General features: G+C 57.6%; 6 protein-coding genes across 6 annotated transcripts; 2 read left to right on the forward strand and 4 right to left on the reverse strand.

Moving 5' to 3' along the window:
• Positions 1–905: 905 nt before the first annotated feature.
• B0T26DRAFT_852906 (uncharacterized protein) lies at positions 906–3042 on the forward strand. Its single transcript, XM_060447656.1, has 2 exons — positions 906–1966; positions 2049–3042. Exons 1-2 carry the CDS (start codon positions 1330–1332, stop codon positions 2615–2617), a joined length of 1206 nt encoding a protein of 401 aa, XP_060299249.1. The 5' UTR covers positions 906–1329; the 3' UTR covers positions 2618–3042.
• Positions 3043–5154: 2112 nt separating this feature from the next.
• On the forward strand, positions 5155–6807 carry B0T26DRAFT_642702 (Alpha/Beta hydrolase protein; the record flags this gene model as incomplete). The annotated part of the gene is made up of 1 exon (XM_060437470.1): positions 5155–6807. The coding sequence occupies one exon, from the start codon at positions 5155–5157 to the stop codon at positions 6805–6807; it is 1653 nt and encodes a 550-aa protein (XP_060299250.1).
• Positions 6808–7151: 344 nt separating this feature from the next.
• On the reverse strand, positions 7152–8235 carry B0T26DRAFT_643873 (uncharacterized protein; the record flags this gene model as incomplete). Its single annotated transcript, XM_060437579.1, has 3 exons — positions 7152–7426; positions 7497–8103; positions 8170–8235. 3 exons carry the CDS (start codon positions 8233–8235, stop codon positions 7152–7154), a joined length of 948 nt encoding a protein of 315 aa, XP_060299251.1.
• Positions 8236–9771: 1536 nt separating this feature from the next.
• B0T26DRAFT_641460 (uncharacterized protein) lies at positions 9772–10469 on the reverse strand (the record flags this gene model as incomplete). The annotated part of the gene is made up of 2 exons (XM_060437344.1): positions 9772–9906; positions 9960–10469. The coding sequence occupies 2 exons, from the start codon at positions 10467–10469 to the stop codon at positions 9772–9774; spliced, it is 645 nt and encodes a 214-aa protein (XP_060299252.1).
• Positions 10470–11957: 1488 nt separating this feature from the next.
• Positions 11958–12980, reverse strand: B0T26DRAFT_706196 (uncharacterized protein). The gene is given in 3 exon segments (XM_060441792.1): positions 11958–12046; positions 12061–12534; positions 12591–12980. The coding sequence occupies 2 exon segments, from the start codon at positions 12932–12934 to the stop codon at positions 12210–12212; spliced, it is 669 nt and encodes a 222-aa protein (XP_060299253.1). The 5' UTR covers positions 12935–12980; the 3' UTR covers positions 11958–12046; positions 12061–12209.
• A 2139-nt stretch (positions 12981–15119) lies between these two features.
• Positions 15120–16928, reverse strand: B0T26DRAFT_750609 (amino acid permease-domain-containing protein; the record flags this gene model as incomplete). Its single annotated transcript, XM_060445246.1, has 2 exons — positions 15120–16732; positions 16790–16928. The coding sequence occupies 2 exons, from the start codon at positions 16926–16928 to the stop codon at positions 15120–15122; spliced, it is 1752 nt and encodes a 583-aa protein (XP_060299254.1).
• Positions 16929–18055: the final 1127 nt, after the last annotated feature.

The following is an 18055-nucleotide window of genomic DNA, read 5'->3' on the forward strand; positions in this document are numbered from 1 at the left end:
TACCGGGGGATGCTGTAAATGTTCAATATGACTGGCTCTAGGTTGCCTAACAGCGCCACAGCTCACGCAATTTGGCACTGCTACAAGGCGATATACCACGCCGATGACGTAACGGCAATTCAGACGTGCTCGACTCTCTTCGCCATTTATACAGGGGCACCGAAATAATTATCGAATAGGAACACGGCCCCTCTCTGCGGTATGTATTTCTCACACGTCCGCTCTGTTTTGAGAGTTCAGTTCAGGGTTGCGCCTGTAGGTCGCTTGTGAGTTAGATGACTCGAGAAGGCGCAGGCGCTGAGCTTGCTCCAATTTAGAATGGGGTTTTTCTGACTTCGTATTGGAATCGAAACTTCAAACTTTCTGTTTTCTTTGGTTACTTGACTTATCATTTAACTTTTCCAACATCTGTGATGGGCGTTCCATGCACCGTTCAGACCGTAGACGAGACTAGATAGCGGATAAGTGACTGACGGGGAAGTTGGACGACGAAGGCCGTCCGTCTTTAGACCGTTGTTCGACTCTTAAAATAGCCACTAATTAATTGAGAGGGATACAAATACTGGCCGGTGTCTTGACCGGCTAAAACCTACCTGGGTCGTTGTATTCAACTGAACTCTCATGGGCCAAGAAGTACGAAGGGGAGCGATTGGGTCAGGAACTGATCCCATTGACCCTCCCGCGTCTGGGCCCACCAACCCAGCGCTTCTCGGACCATCGTCAGGCGAGGTGAGATGTGGAACGAACGACTGAGTAGCGGAGGAGAAACCCCTCGCCGGGCTCCACCCTACAGAGATTTGCATGCTGCGAGCTGCACGGTCCAGAGTGCCTGTGCTACCCCGCACGGCTGGCCGTATTGGACTGCTCTCCTTTTGGCGTGCTGGTCGATCATTCCTCGGGGTGCCCAGGGAGGGGGGGTTGCGGAGCGCCAAGACGGCTGGCAATGGGGTTGCGGGCCCCGTCGAGGGAGCGTCTGGCGGAAATGGAACTGCCGAAGCGGCCCAGCGACCCAGCTGATGGGTAACGATGCGACTCTGCGCTGCCTTCCATAGGTAGTATGGAGGGTGTGGAGGGGCAGCGACGCAACCCCGCTCGTCAGGGCCGTCGTCGCGTCGTCGGTCTTTTAAAGGGAAGGAGGCCCTCTTTTCCCCTCGTGCGCGTGTCGTTTTGGTCTCGTCTCTTCTTTCCATTTGATCGGAACTCGTGCATTGAAGAAAAAAAAGGAAAAAAAGGAAAAAAAGAAAACAAAGTGCCCGTCAGCACATCGGAATAGCGTCACCCCGTCACCACAGCGACCAGTAAACAAAACAACCCCTCCCCACCGACAAAATGCCGCCCTTCCGCGCCGAGCACATGGGTTCCCTCCTGCGGCCCGAGAAGCTGCTCGAGGTGCGCGAGGCGATCCGGGCTACGGGCATCAGCGCCGAAGAGGCGGGGCTGCCGGCGGTCGAGAAGGAGGCGGTCGCGGCCGTTGTCAAGCTGCAGCTGGACCTGGGGCTCAAGGCGGTGACGAGCGGCGAGTACAACCGCACGCGGTTCTGGGGGCTGATGTGGGACGAGTTCGTCGGCACGGTGCGGCTGCAGGACGCCGACGCGGCCATGTTCCGGCTGTACCACCCGGACGTGGTCAGCCTGATCGAGAAGGACCGCAAGGTCATGCCGGGCGACTCGGTCATCGCCGGCGCCAAGCTGGCCCACGACCGCGCCCGCTCCGTGTCCAATTTGCATGAGCTGCGCCTCGTCCAGGCCGCCGTGCCCAAGACCGACTGGCCCAACATCAAGCTCACCATGATCACCCCGGCCTGGTTCCACATGCGCTACAAGCAGGGCCGCGCCTACACCAAGGACGCCTACGCCGACGACGCCGCGTACTTTGCCGACGTCGCCAAGGTCTACCAGGCCGAGCTGGCCATGTTGTACGAGGCCGGCCTGCGCAACGTGCAGTTTGACGACCCCGGTCTGGCGTGTAAGTCGACGGCCCATTCAGTTTTTTTTTTTTTTTTTTTTTTAAAAAAAAGGAAAATTGTTAATGTTAGTTTTTTTTTCAGACTTTTGCTCCGACAAGTTCCGCCAGGGGTGGGCCGAGGACACCGACAACATCGGTAGCGTCGACGACCTGCTGGACGCGTACATCAAGCTGTACAACGACAGCATCTCTAAGCTGCCAGCCGACTTCCACACGGGGGTGCACCTGTGCCGGGGCAACTTCATCGGCGGGCGGCACTTTGCCGAGGGCGCGTACGACATCATTGCGCAGAAGCTGTTCACGGACCTCAAGGTCGACACCTTCTACCTCGAGTACGACACGGCGCGGGCCGGCGGCTTCGAGCCCCTCAAGTTCCTGCCGCGCGACAAGCACGTCGTCATCGGCGCCATCAGCACCAAGCTGCGCGACCTAGAGGACAAGGACGAGATCAAGCGCCGCGTGTACAGCGCCGCCGACTTCGTCGCCGCCGGCAGCGGCCAGACCCGCGACGAGGCCCTCAAGCGCGTCGCCATCAGCCCCCAGTGCGGCTTCAGCACCCACGAGACCGGGTACCCGCTGACCGAGGACGACGAGAAGAAGAAGCTGGCGCTCGTGCGCCAGATTGCCGACGAGATCTGGGGCGAGCCTTAGATGGTGCCCGGGATGGGTAGATGGAAGCCATGCTCTTTTTTCTCCTGCTGCTGCTGCTGCATCTTCAACACTGGTGCGTCTGGCATTTTTAGGGGTGGGTGGGTAGTGGGTGGTGTCAAGTAAGTAAGTACCCGGTAAGGAACGGACGGACGGACGGACGGACGGGGAAAATAGCATGTGTATATCGGCGTTGGACATCAACTTCCGGCCGGAAAATGGGACGAGGCATTTCGGGAGTGGAGGGGTTCTCACTGTTAATTAGACAGTTGTCTCGGGCACATACTAGTCAAACAAGTAGCCATTCTCAAAATTATACGGGCGCCTTTGTGCATGTTTTTGCAGTATTGGCGGTAGACCTGGGTTCTGGGTTGGATTAACAGTGATCAGGGGTCGGCATCGCTCCTGGGTTTTCTTTTCTTTCTTCGAGCCTTCGTTTAGAAACCAAGCCTTTTATCATTAATTGTGATCCCTGAACTAGCGGGCCTGCCTTTCAGTTTCCAGACTGAAGAATGCTCCACGAGAGGGCATGCACTGCACGCTCTGGCACCAGTTTTCAGACTGGGCCATTCATTCTCTTCACACAAGGGCCGGCCTTTTTTTACTCCGCTGCTATTACCAATGAGGAAATGCCGTCCAGCAACAATCTCTCGCCGCCGCCTCTGACCACTGCGTGCGGCCGCCGGTGCGTGCCGCCGACCATTTAAGAGGCTTTTATTCCGTGTTGGCGCCACGCTCAACGTGGGAGTTTTCGGGGGCCTGGAGTCCGTGCCTGTGGGGGGCGGTACTGCTGCTACTGCTCTTCCTATTCCCATCATTGCCTTCATCCCTGATGATACATCGTGTCGGATATGTTGCCCGAGCATCACAGTAGCCATTGCGATGGCAACAGGAGCGCCCATGAGGAGCCTGTACTTGGTTGCGTCCGTGGCGTGGAGGAACTGGTCCCTATCCGCGCGGTCCTCGAATTTCTCCCTTGTGGCCCAAGCCCTTGGTACCCTCATACGTCTTCCTGGGGCTGCCGCCGATAGCTGATCCGGCAGCTTCCAAAGCTTCCTCCATGTTCTCAAAGCCTTTTAGGTACTCGCTCCGGCAGCACTTATAGCCTCCTTCATACTCTGGGGGCTCAAAGTCTTTTTGAGGTGTGCGGCGTGCTTTTCCTAGGCGCCGCCTTTCAAGCCATCGAGATGTTTCTGGGTGAATTGGAGGTCTTCGGCTTCCAAAGCGGGATCCTTAAGCTCGGGATAATGAGTGTGAATAATGTGTACATATTGCAACATCCTGATTATCCCGTTCTCCTGAGTCTTGTCGTCTATATCCAATTCTGGCAAATGGGCGGCATTGTCGACGAATTTCCTAGCCATGATTATCCGAGGTCCGAAGCCCCACACGAATCATATGCTTTTGGAGTTCGTGAATAGGAATTTCCAGGGGTTCAAGCAGATCCGGGACGTAACCTTTCGTGGCTGCCGCAAACTTGTCCTTGGCCTCTTTATTCTTGACTGTCGCCCACTTTTGAGCCACTTTTGAGCCACATTCTCAAACCACATACCTGCATATCCCTCCAAACACTGCATATCCCTTCATTTATGACTTTCAGCCCTGATCCCTTTTTCCGGGCTCCCGGACTTCCGAATGCCCTCTTTTTTCTCCATTGCTACGGCTAAGTCCCTTACGTAGTACGACTAAACAGACTGTTGAACCAGGTTTCCTTTGTCCTTTTCTTGGAAGCATAAAAGGCCTTCTTTCCTGTATTATTAGATTGGATTCAGAAAAGACAATTCAAGACCCTTCAAGCTACTGTCAACTTTGATCACGGGCCAGATTGATAATATTGTCTGAATTCCTCGCTGTATGTCAATAGGCGGTGTATTTTGACGAGCCTATTGGCCACATGTAGCTCCCAGTGGTCAAGGTTGCTATAGAACGCGGGCGGATTCAAGAAAAGGTGGGTGTGCGCATAATGTATATATCTCCCGGCCACACTGACGCTATCCTGTTTCCATGTTCCGAAGCGGCGAACGTATGCAACTAATTGCATCTTGAACCGTTGCTTGGGACAATTCACGTGATTACCTTGCCGAACTAGAGTTGGTTGGTTTATATGTATTGTGGGTCATTCTCGATACGAGGAAAATTTCCGATTGGTTGGCGATAAGCCTTTTCAACATTTCTCGCTTTTAAGTACACACGTCCAGCGGCGGGAAAACGCTTTGCCGGATCAACTCCGCAAGCCCGCGGGCAGCCGCAGAAAGAGCCGAGCTCCACCGCATCACCCCTTCTATCTGCTTGGCCGCTGCCAACCTGCAATTGACGGGAGGCAAGAGACACGACCGTTGATTGCCATTTTAATGCCTCTCATGCGCCAGTGTGGTGCCCGCTTCCTTTCATCTCTTCTCCCCTCTCCTCTCCTCTCTTCCCTGCACTGCCCTGAACTGACTTGACCTCCCAAACAAAAGTGACAAGACTCGGCAGGGAGCAAATCGATTTAGGGGTATATCTTCGGCAAGGCCAATTGATTGACAATTGCTTGATTGACCATGGCGGGACCGGGCATGCTCTACGTGACGATGCAGCCGTCCGAGGGGCTGTCGGCAGAGCAGTTTCATGAGTGGTACAACAACGAGCACGGCCCGACGCGGTTGCGGATGCCGCACATGTTCGGCAGCGGACTCCGGTACCGCGCGACCGACAGCCAGCAGCCGCACTTTCTGGCCACCTACGACGTCACCGCTATGGCCCTGCTTGACACGCCCACCTACACGGACCTGCGCGCCCACCGCTCTCCCCGCGAGGCCGACACCATCGGACAGGTCGACGTCGACCGCCGCTTCCTCGACCTCGTCCACACCCAGCACACGCAGACGCAGGCCCCGCCCTTTGTCGCCGCCGAGCACCTGCCCGACGCCGACGCCGAGGGTCTGATCCTGGTTTCCGTCGAGATCTCCCTCAAGCCCGGCGTCGACGGCGCCGACGACGCCGTGGTAAAGTGGTATCAAGAAGAGCACATCCCCATGCTGTCGCGCGTGCCCGGCTGGCTGCGTAGCCGCATCTTCCGCACCCCGTCCGCCATTGAGGCCGGCTCGAGCGCGACCGCACAGCAGCCCGCCCGTCTGGTGGCGCTGCACGACTTTGCCAAGGACAACGGGCTCGGTGGCCAGGAGCACGAGGCGGCCAAGAGCACCCCGCGCCGCGGAGCCGTCTTCGCCCAGTACATCGCCACCAAGACGCGCCGCGCCTACGAGCTGTTCTACGTCTTCGGCCCCGCCCCGCGCGACCTGCATTCCCTGTCCAAGCTGCCTAGCGCCGCAGCCTTCACCGCGCCCGACGGCTCCGTCGCCACCGTCCCCGGCGCCGCCTCCATCAGCGCGCACGTCACCACCGCCGACGGCCTGGGCATCCCCTACCGGCTCGAAGGCAACCCGGCCCCCGGCGCGCCGACCGTGGCGTTTTGCAACTCGCTCCTAACCTCGCTACACATGTGGGATGCGCTGGTGACCATCCTCAAGGCCAGGCGGCCCGACCTGCGCATCCTGCGTTACGACACGCGCGGCCGCCACGCCGTGCCCGCGGACCCGCCCGTCCCTGCCACCCTCGACATGCTCGCCGACGATCTCGCCGTGCTGCTGGCCGCCCTGCACATCCAGCGCCTGCACGCCCTCGTCGGCGTGTCCATGGGTGGTGCCACGGCGCTCAACTTTGCGCTGCGCCACCCGGCGCTTCTATCCAAGTTCGTCGCCTGCGACTTCAATGCCGCGTCCAGCGCCGCCAACACGGCCGCATGGAAGGGCCGCATCGCCGTGGCCGAGAGCGGGGACGCCGGAATGAAAGAGCTGGCGGCCGCGACGGTCGGCCGCTGGTTCCACCCCCACACAATGGCGGCCAAGGCGGGCGTGGCTGCGTCGATGCGCGACATGGTCGCTGCCAACAGCGTGCAGGGCTTCCGCTTCTCGTGCCAGGCGCTGTGGGACTACGACATGCGCCCCGCCATGCCCGCGTGTGCGGTGCCCGGCCTGTTTGTCGTCGGCGAGGGAGACGCCAACGGCGCCCTCGTCAAGGCGATGGATGGGTTTAGGGGCCTGCTGGGGCCTGGTGGTGTCGGCGCCGAGCTCAAGGTCGTCCCGCTTGCTGGCCACCTGCCCATGTGCGAAGCGCCAGCCGAATTCTGGGAGGCTGTTGAGGCGTTCCTGTGAGCCATTCACTGCTTCGTTTTCGTATCTAGAGTAAGTCTCTGGCGGTAAGTTTCAGTTTGCATTGCACGTTTCAAACATTATCAAATAGTCATCGAGACAAGGAACTGCAGGCATCTGTCTACCCGACTGAGCTTGGGGGGCCTAATGGGCGAGTCTGACTTGCGTGCTGAATGTGTGGCGAGTGACGAACTGGCTTCGATGCCTGTCTGATGATGAATTCTGGTTCGTGTCTGCCTGGGTATCATAAAAACAATCAATTACCAACTCTTCCGATCCGGGTCGGCCGTCTCGCTCCCTCCGCTTGTTGCCAACAAATCCCACCTGGCCCATCGCTGCAAAGCTCCTCAAAATCTCGTCATGGTCTTGGCGTTCATGTCCCGCAGCTGCCCGTCAAACAGCGCTTGCGCGTCGTCGTGCTCGTCGCCGCCGGCAGTGTCGGCCACGGGTGGCGCTACGGCGATCTCGCCGCGCATGATCTCGACGGCCGAGATGACGGGCAGGATCAACATCAGCATCGACAGCAGCTGCCCAAATGACCAGCTCTTCTCGCCCTGATCGCTCAGCGCCACGTCAGGGTTACCAAACGCCTGCGACAGCAGGTACGCGCGCGCAGTGGCTCCTATTTTTTTTTCTGTCAGCATCGCTCCGACCAGTCATGTTTATTTCCGAGAGAGCAAAGCAAATCGTACCAATGGCAATCCCGGCCATCAGCACCAGGCCGACCAGCTGCACCGCCTTGTAGAAGCGCTGCCGGCGGTTGTGCAAGTACCAGGTGGCGAGGGCGAAGATGACGGCGTTGCCGGCGATGGTCACGACGGTGCCGACGTAGTCGAGCCCGCTGACAGCGGGCGCGCGCGAGTCGACGACCCACACGCACCCGATGGGCAGCGTCGCCGGCAGCCCGCGCACCTTGCTCTCGAGCACGTAGACGCCCAGCACGCTCGACAGCGCCATGTTGACAAACATGAGCGCCTGCCGCAGCCACCGCAGCACCCAGTCGCGGCGGAAGTCGTGCACCAACGTCAGCAGCGTCGCGTTGTGCGTCGCTGTTGCGAGTAACGATAGCATCCACACCAGGAAGAAGTGGTACGGCACCAGCGTCGACGCCTTGGCCAGCCCAACGCTCTGCACCCCGATCCCTACTATGATCTGCTGGTCCGAGTAGCCGCTGAGCAGCTTGCGCCGGATCACCGACGGCTTCTGCGGGCGCCTGGCCGCCCTCTCGAAGCCCTGCAGGACCAGGCTGGCCGACATGGCGAGCACCAGCCCGGCCGTGATGGTCGACGACAGCAGCACCTGTGCGGGCATTAAGGTCAGCGGCAGCCTCGACGTGGTGGAATTGGCGATGAAGGGAAAACTCACGCCTGCGCCCGCGATGCCGGCATCGCTAGGGACTTGTTCCGGGACCACGCTGCAGTTGGGTGCCATTGTCGCAACTGGAGATGTTGATTCGGGGGGGGGGGTTCGGTGGTGTGCGAGCAATGTGAAAACAAAAAAGTGACAAGAAAAGGAAAAAAGAAGAACGCAGGAATAGCAGGTCTTTTCCAAGTATGATTTCAATCTGCGCTGGCTACGAGATGCGATGACACGACGGATGAGAGGGTGGGATGAAAAACGAAAAGAGAGCAAAGATCAGATGATTACGCAACGGCCCAGTCTAGACGGACAAGAGAGGCACGCATTGCCCTTTTCATTTCAACGCCCAGGAAGAAGGAGGAGCAGCGCTTTCATTTCCCCTTTTAGTGCCCAAGCTATTGCGATGCCGACCTATGACGTGTGTTGCGCCGTGGCTGGCTAGGGCGAAACCTCGGAACACGCGCCGATCCTCAGGACAAGGGGGCCGCTGTGCCAACGAGTGGCTGGCGGGCTCTTTTGGGTTGGAGGCTGTGCCGCTTGGCGCTGCAGCTGCAGGCTTTATTTGTGGTGGAGGGGTGGTGGTGTTTGCAGTGGACCCCTAACCCTGAGGTGGTGTTAGCATGAATGGATTATTGGGCTACGCCACCGACGTTGTCATGTAAGGCAGGCTTGCGGACGAAAGAACGTTCCGAGGCAGAAGAAGGATGGATGGATGGATAGATGGATAGATGGATAGATGGATAGATGGATAGATGGATAGATGGATAGATGGATAGATGGATGGATGGATAAAGAGAGATGGTTTGTTTGAGGTGGAGAAAAATATTTATTTGCACTTATTTAGAAAGTAATTAACGTTAACGTTACTGGGCAAAATTGATAACACGCTGGGCCGGCGTATGAAACATAATTACACTTTTCGAATTGAGCACAGAAAATTGCAGCAATTCCTTCTTAGGTGAGATGGATCCATGTAATAGTCGCACTATAAAATGTATTTGCAGTTACAGGCACAGGCCACGGAATTCGTTAATCGGCGAGGTCACTGCTCCTCGTGCCTAGCAGTCTAATAGTCGCTATACCACTAATCATGTGAAGCCTTTGTAACGACCGCTCTGCCCATATCGGGTTCCGAGTCTCAGATAGTCGTGTGTTTCCTACTAAAGTTTACTCTTTTTGTCGCTTCGTCTTTGTGTGTTTGCCTTGGCCTCGTTTCAGCATGGACGACCACAAAGGGCTCGACGGGAAGGCCCAAGAGCTGAATCTCACCAAAGCAGATCAAAGACAGGCAAACAACGCCGACATTCGTGTCACAAAGCCTCCGCAGCAATATATCGGGAGATTCCAGAGAAACGTGAAAAATTTTCACTGCATTGTATCCGCCCTGCATTATATCCGCGTGATGGCGTTGGTGTGAAAGGAAGAGAGAAACAAAGAAGACACGAGTAAAGATTGGCTCAACATGCACCAATGGGGCAATTAACATGGCTCGAACCTAGGTAGGTAGGTACCTATGATGTATGTACACAAACACAACACAGACCCCTGCTTAGTTCAGCTCTATCAGACCCTATATCTCCTCTACATGTAGCCGTCACACACCACTGCTCACTGCCGCGTCTGGCCGCGGATGGCTCGGCGCGAGTGCTCGTGCTCGTGCTCGACGGGCGCCGGCGCGGGCGTGGTGAAGTCGATGCACGACTCGTACGTCTGGCCCTGGCCGAGCCAGTACCATTGGATGACCTGTTCCGTGTTAGTATTTACCCCTCAGGCAGGAGGGGGCAGAGAAAACCCACGCAGACGCCTGGCGTGGTGCACTTGGCGCCGAGGTCGGGCACCTTGATGCTGAACTTTGTCTGGTCGGCGGGCGGGCGGTTGGTGGCGGCGTAGTTGTCGGCCCAGGCGATTAGCGGCGGGCCGATGACCGTGTTGGTCGTCGTGTCGACCACACTCACATTGGCGTAGCCCTTGTGGGGGATGCGGATGAAGACCTCAAGATCGACCACGTCGCCGGCCTTGTACTTTTGCACCTGGGCCGTGTTGTCGGCGAACTGGAAGCCCTTGCACAGCCATAGGTTGCACTTCTTGGCGTCGTACCCGTCCGTCAGCCCCTTGGGGTTCGACCGCAACAGCGCCTCCGGGTACGACGTGTTGTCGCTCTGGTAGAACTTGGCCATGGTCTTGCCGCACGCCGCCGCCGTCGCCGTCCCCGGTTCTCGCGTCGCGGGCTTCTCCACCAGCCCGTGCGCCGCCGCCTGCGCCGCCAGCCCCGCGAGCCCCACGACCGAGGCCAGAGTGAAGTGCATGGTGGCGGTGGATTGTTTGTTGGTTGTTTTGGGTAGGAGAGTCGCCGCCGTCGTTGTCGTCGTCGTCGTCGTCGTAAACCAGGAACCACGGCACACACACTGCTTGGCCTTTGCTTGGGACTGCGTGTGCTGCCCTTAAGTATCTCCAGCAGATGGACGCACTCTCCGAATTTCGCTGTGGAGAACCGCGGTATATTAGGCAGCCGGAGACAAAAAAGGAGAGGCTAACACTCAAAGTTGGGGAACGGCATCTGGCATAGTGATCCGGGGTGCGGACCCTTTGTGTTTTTTGCCTAATAGGGGCCCCCCTATCTAGGCGCCTTTGCCCGTGCGCGGCCAATCACGTCGCCGCGCGCAAACAAGAATTGATCTATATGAGCATCTCGTTTATTGCGGAACCGTCGGTAGAGCCATCAGCCGCTGCCGAGTACGCACAATGCAGAGCGTCTTCGGTGTCCGCGCAGGTTGCGCCGCCCGAGCCGGCTTTTAGCAGCCACGGAGACGAGCCATCCGTAGGCCCTGCTGACAATTCAAGGCCGTGCAATTCCAAATACGTGCTGCCATCCCCTGCGAAAATGGCGTCGTCAAATATAGCCAGGACGTTGCCGAGTGAAACAAAGCTGCATTCAGCACCAGCAGCAACTCAGCAAGTATTTGTGAACGACTCGCTTACAAAACTTGGGAGATACTGGAAATAGGACTGTACTGGCATGTTTACTGGCGCCGATCTACAACGAGGGCTTGCTTACATGCTAGAAACGGGAATTCAGTACCTGCACCAAATAGGCATTCCATACTCCTTTCTTTCTAATTAAGCACTTTCACCACCTCTATGGGACAGCGTTGTGCGTAACAGATACCAACAGATAAATTCCACCGGAAAGTGCTCGCGTGGGATTAACGGGAATAATAATTATGCTCCAAGCCCCGTAACCAAGGGAACGCTGGTGCATAGCTGCTTCGACTTCACATTGCCAGGATTCAAGATTCACCAGCGTGTTTGAAAGCCCAAAGCGGGACCCACTCCAGAACAAGTTGACGGTAGGCTAAACGTGATCAAGCCGTTATTTGGAATAGAAACCCTCAAAGGCTGGTCGGGAACAGAAGCGAATACGCAACGGTGAGCATCTTGTTTCGACGACAGACAACGTGAGGAATTAGCTAGCCTTGTCGTAGATTGGCGCTCACATCCAACGCGGTGGAACGGCTGGTTGCCAGCGCCATGGAGAAGTATTTCCTTTCTTCGCTGGAGATTTAATATGCACGTATTACCATTCGAGCCCTTGATGAGGGGTTAGCGATAGACTGTGAGCTGGTTATCCAACGATGTGAATTTGATTTCAAATCATTTCTAGACTTGGGATCTAATTGGTTTGCCAAAAAAACACGGCCGCCATGCAATCACGTTCAGGGTCCGTATGGAGTTCCCTACAGGGCTTGATAATTAATTAGTGGTTAATTGCGATTGCGTGTCTCTTTAGTGAATTAGGTAGACAATCACAATTTCTGGTAACAGTAGATTTGACCAACAGGCAGATAAGTCCCAGAATTGGACCACGAGTGCAACACACACACACACACACACACACACACACACACACACTAAAGATAGCCACGCAAGTACACGATTCTTTGCCATGTCCGTTTCTAGGGTACTTTTTCTTTCTCATTTTCCCACTCCAACTATTAACAGCTCGACCACATCTCCAACTCTTGAGCCCACAAACGACAGAGAATAAATCAGAGCGTAGCAGGCTTCGCGGCTGCGGCCTTCTGGACGAGCGCCGTAAAGTTGGCCAGCTTGGAGCTGCTCAGGTCGTGCGACCACTTGGCGTGGGCGGTGTGGATGCTGAAGCGCGAGGCGTTATTGGCGGGCTCGACGGGGGCGGTCGCGCTGGTAACCCAGGCGAACTGGGTGGCTGTGCTCGCTGGGTCGAGCTTGGTCGTGCCCCACGAGCTGAGGCCCTTGGCCAGCGCCGTCACAGTCCAGTGCGTGCTGTTGGAAGTCGACCCCGGCAGCACCGTGTAGCTGACGTCGGCGAACGGCGTGGGGTACGTGCGCGATCTGTTCCCGTTAGATGCCTTCCCAACCGAGATGTTATAGAGGGGTGAGGGGCTCACGAGGCGCGGCGGCTCGACACGACGCTGGTGGCGCCGGGGTTGGCCCAGGCGACGGTCAGCGGGTTGTTGGTCATGACGCCGCCCCAGGCGACGCCGGCCCAGCCGACGGCCTTGGGCGCGACGATCTGCAGGAGCAGATCGAAATTGCCGACTGTCGCCGTGTCGGGGATGGCGATGCGGTACAGCACGCCCGCCGGGTTCGCAAACTCGGAGTAGCAGATGCTGGTCGACGCCTCGCAGTACTTGGTCGCCGCCGACACCGCCTCGGCCTCGGGCACCGGTGTTGCCACCACGGCGCTGCCGCCGAGGGCCAGCGCGGCCGCTGCGAGCTGGAGAAGACCCATTTTGAGAGGGAGGGAGGGAGAGGGTGTGTGTGTGTGTGTGTGTGTGTATGTGTGTGTGTGTATGTGTGTGTGTGTATGTGTGTGTGTGTATGTGTGTGTGGTATTAGTCGGGAGATGCCAAGCACGGGGGACGGGGGCGGGAGGCGGACGGGTTGTGGTTGGAGAGATAAAACACAGACGAGCAAGCAGTCGGATTCCCGAAGGCTGGGAAGGGGGAAGGGAGAGAGACAGCGCCGATATATAAACGAGCCGCCACGATAGAGGGAATATGGCAGAGCTTTATCCGGGCATGGTGCGTTAGATAGGGAGGGATAGGTCCCGGCGGTAATTATTGGCCGCACCCCTCCGCAGCCGCCGTGATGGGTTTAGTATTCTCAATATGCTGGACATGAACGTGCTTCTATTTCGGTAGAGACGCGGCGGGGCCTTTGCTCGCTCGCACGCTTCGTGGCACCCGAGCGGCTGAAAGTACCGGCGTGCCTGGCGGGCGACCGCCCTCGTGGGCTGGCCTCCCCCTTGGCACGACAGCCGAGGGTGCAGAATGCAACGCTGGCCCATCCGCGTCTGTCGTCGGGATTTGGCCGCCAGCAGCAATTGTTTACCAAGGACAGGTCTCTGTGTCTCCGCTACTAGAGCTTAGCAGATCGAGATAGGTATTTCTAGAACCCCCATCCGCGCCCCCGTATAAACAAGCCTATCACGACAGCCATATTTGCAACGTTTCCCTGTGTCCTGGAGGTCCAGATCACACGTCGAGCTCGGCTAGGTGCCTAATTGGAGGCGCCGCCAATCGGGAGACGGGGACTGGTGCGGCTCGACATTTCTCGCATCGGATTTTCATGCAAGGGCAGATTCCCATGCCGTGCTGGTGCCTCTCCGAGGGGCGGGGTTAGCAGCAACTCAGCAGAGCGAGCGAAAGCGGGAATTAATATCGTGCGTCATATATAGCGTGTGTCGCACGAGAAGCTTGTTCGCTTTTGTCCTCAATTATTGTGTCTTTCTGGGCCGGCTTTGCGGATCCAGGCTAAAACCGACGGGCGTTGCCTCCCCCGTCCAGACTACCCTTTTGGTTCGCCTGTCTGCGCGCCTACTATGGACGGACTTTCGGTCTCCAGGGGGGGCAGGCGCGGCAGATCTTGCAAGCACCCAATAGCCAGCTCGCGATTTTCAATCATGCCGCGGCTGCGGGTGGAGGGAGGCGGTCGCGCTTTTGGCCTGCTGCGTTGTTGCCCACGCGCCAAGCTGATGGCGATGGTTTCCATTGTGGCCGCCCGACTGTCTGTTTGCTAGCCTGCCAAGAGAAATCCTACTTGCTGCACCCGTTGGGTGAGGGTCGCATACCAAAGGTACCGAGCATGTGTGTCGTGTTGTTGGCGGTAGCAGCACTCTAAACCTCGTGGAGATGGGTGTGCATTGGGGATCGCTGGTCGATCAGCACTGCATGTGGATTCCGGAATGGCTTGGCTGAAACAGAGGTAACCGCCAACCTGGTTGTCGGTATTCTGGGGCAGCTCTGCTTTGAGACTTCCTTGTCTGACTCAAAACTGCAAAGAGCCACGCGTAAGCCGTATCTGCAGCGTCGTCAACGCCAGGACAATATTGCTGTCGCCACCCATGTCTAGAAAGACACTTTCAACATCTTCTAAGCTCGCCGCGACTACACCCAGGTTTCCTTCCTCCCCCAATGTCTTCAACTGATACTTGCGACAGCTGTCTGTGGTTCCGTTTGACCGACGCTGAGGGCTAATTAGCATACTGGTCTCCGGATCAACATACCACAGCAGACCCAAAGCAGAACATATGCTTTTGTTCTCAGTTTTGTACGCGCAAGTTGAGACGGCGAGAAAGCGGGACTGACACGACTTGAATTCCAACAAGACTCAAGAAGAAGAGAAAAGGACAATGGTCGCATGCTTACTTCCAACTTCCTTAATTGAGCAAACGCAATGGGGAATTTATCTGGAACATCCAACCGGTAATCAACGGGCAGACAATTCAAGATTTCTTCTCCTAACCAAGTCTAAGTGTCCAATGCGCCCGCTCGCCCATGGTATGATTTGCCAAAGATGGAAACACAAATCTCGCCACAACGATTGAAGAGAAGGAGCAAAAAAAAAAGAAACCGCAACAATAGCTTCTGCCAAGTCTAATTAAAAGAACATTACATCCAGCAAGAAAAGAAACATTACAACGCATGCTGGTCGCGCAGGGGGGTATCTAATTTGTGCAAGTGCGGCTCAACAGGAGCAGTGTCCTCCACGGGGGTGTGCTGGTCGAGGTGCTTGTTGGGCACGAGCGGCGCAGCGGCGCCCAGGCGGCGGCGCACAAAGACGTTGCGCTCCCAGCCGTCAATGTCGTCAACAACCTTCTCCTGGACGAGCTCGTACTTGAACAGCTTGGGCAGGATGACGGCCCACGTGAGCCAGTACAGGCCGCCAGCAATGATAATAGCGAAGCCGACGACGCAGTGGATCCAGTAGGGCAGGCTCTCGTAGATGTTCTGGCCGTCCTCGGGCGGGACGAAGGGCGCGATGATGAGGTAGATGTTGCTGAGCATGAAGAAGACGACAACGGGCAGCGTGGCGCTGACGGGCGGGTACCAGTTGTACGACACGCGGTGGAAGTACATGTACACGAGGCCGGCCGACAGGAACGTGTTGACGATGGCGAGCGGGTATGAAATGAGGTTGAGGATGAAGTTGTAGGCGTCGCCGGGCGGCGGGGCCAGGATGGTGATGACGCAGATGGCCCAGTGCTCGAACAGGCCGGCGAGCGGTGCGTTGAAGGGCAGGTTGCTGGCCCAGAAGTTGGAGAAGGGCAGGATGCCCTGGCGGCCGAGCTCCTGCACCAGACGGCCCTGCGAGAAGATGACGCTGAGCACGTTGCCAAACGCCGACAGGGCCACGAAGACGGACAGGGCGCGCTCGGCGCCGGTGCCCAGCACGTTGCGGAACAGCGAGGCGGCCACCAGGCGGCGCGCGCGCAGGATCTCCTCCTTAGACACGGCGGCAAAGTAGGCAATGTTGACAAACATGTACAGGATGGAGATGACGCCAATGGCCAGCGGGGCGGCGATCTTGAGGGTGCGGGCCGGGTTTCTGGTCTCGCCTAGGGCGTAGTTGGCGTTGCTGTAGCCGATATAACTCCAAATGACATTATAGAGGGCCGTGACGACGCCGTAGGCGCTGCCCGTGGTGCCCTCGAAGGCGTTGGCGAAGTTGTGGGGCTTCTCGTCCTCGGGCAGCTTGATGTGGCCGGCAAGGGCGACCCAACCGGCGACGACAATGATCAGGATGATGGCGATCTTGATGGTGCCGAGCACGTTCTGCAGGCGCAGGCCCCACTTGAGGGCGGTGCCGTGGATCAGGAAGGCGGCCGTGATGCAGGCGAGGCCGATGCCGCGCTGGTTCCAGCGGCCGGCCTCGATATTGGCAGCGTTGAGGATGTACTCGCCGAAGATTACCGAGTTGCCGCTGGCCCAGCCCAGCAGGATCACGTAGCCCGTGTACATGCCCGTGACGAGGAACTTGGGGCGGCGGTAGATGTACTCGAGGTACGTCTTCTCGCCGCCGTTGGTGGGCAGGCCCGTGCCCAGCTCGACGAAGACGGCCGTGCCGGCCAGCGCGATCAGCATGCCGGCGACCCAGATGAAGAGCGACAGGCCGACGCTGCCCGACAGGGCCAGGATGGTGCCCGGCGTCGCGAAGATGCCGGTGCCGATGACGCGGTTGACGATGAGGAAGGTGGCTGACACAATTCCAATCTGTCTCTTGGCGTCACGCTTGCGCTCTAGCTCGCCTGATGTCGGCATTAGCTCCCGTGTCTTGTGTGTATTTGGAATTTGGGCTTGCTCACCAACTCGCTCGTCAAAGTGGTCGTTGCCCTCGAGGACGTGTCCATCTTTGCCCTCGGAAACGGAAACGGCACCAGCATTGCTGCCGGCCGCCGTTGCCTCAGCAGGTCTCCTCCTGCTGAACAGATTTGGTGTCCTCATTCGGATGGTTGTGTGTGGTTGTGGTTGTGGTTGTGGTGTGTGGTCTGAGACCTCTCTCTCTTAGTCCCCTGTCCCAGTAGCAACAGTCGATCTGATTGCCCGCAAAGATGGGCCGTCGACACACGGATTGCGGAATAGTCGACAACAGGAATGACCAGAGAGTGGACTGGCCTGGAGTGGGCAATGGGGAGAGTCTGCTGGGTGGACCGGGTACAACGGACAACAAAAAAGAGAAAAAAAAGTTCGATGCGAGGAGACTGATATTAAAGCAGTTGAGCGCACGCCTTCTTCACCCCCCAAGCAACGGACAGGTCAGGTCAGACCACGCGGGCAGCGCCGTCATGAGCGACCCAGACCGCACGCGGCCAAATTGGACAGCTCGAGGCATTTGCGTGATCCCGGGGCCCAAATGACGCCTTCGAGGCATTGCGGGCGTCCTCGGCCAGAAAGGCAGTCTCCGGCGTCACTGAGTCGAGGGAATCGTCGTCCCCCGTCGGCGGCCCATGTCGGCAGAATGACGGCCAAGACGCCCGAGTAGGGGCCATGCCAGGCGCGGCGCGTTGTTTGTACGTCATATTTTGGCTGGCGTGCATGGCGTGCTCCGCTGCGACCTGTTTCTGGAAGGAATCCGCCTGCACACCTGCCTGTACACCTGTGTTGGCAAAAGTGGACTCGCCCCGCTAGCGTGTGGCAAGCGGAGTACTGCGAGTGCGAAAAAAAAAATCTCTGTTCGGTAAGACGCGGCTCCACCAGCGGTGACCAAACGGCCTCGCACCTGTCCGTTTGCCGCCATTGCACCTTCCATTCCCGCTTCCTTGGCTGGCTATTTGAAGACATGTCAGTCCGGATTTGAAGGCAATACGCGCTCCAAAAAGGCGCTTGTTCGTATTCGCTAGCAGTTTCGAGTGCGCGCATTTGCTGTGCGGTCTAGTCGCGTCTTCTCCTTTTTGTCTACCGTCTGTAAAATGAAGGGCGAAGCTTTGTCGGTATTAACGCGATCAAAGTGGAGTTCTGTAAATCTCTCCTCTGGGCCCTTCCCGGAATACAACAATGCGTGCCTGGATTCTGCTGCGAAATCGGATGGGATGAACTCGACAAGAGACGACACTGCCGCCGTGCTTTGCACA

Source organism: Lasiosphaeria miniovina (assembly GCF_030549165.1).
Source record: "Lasiosphaeria miniovina strain SMH2392-1A chromosome Unknown B0T26scaffold_3, whole genome shotgun sequence".
Lineage (NCBI taxonomy): Eukaryota > Fungi > Ascomycota > Sordariomycetes > Sordariales > Lasiosphaeriaceae > Lasiosphaeria > Lasiosphaeria miniovina.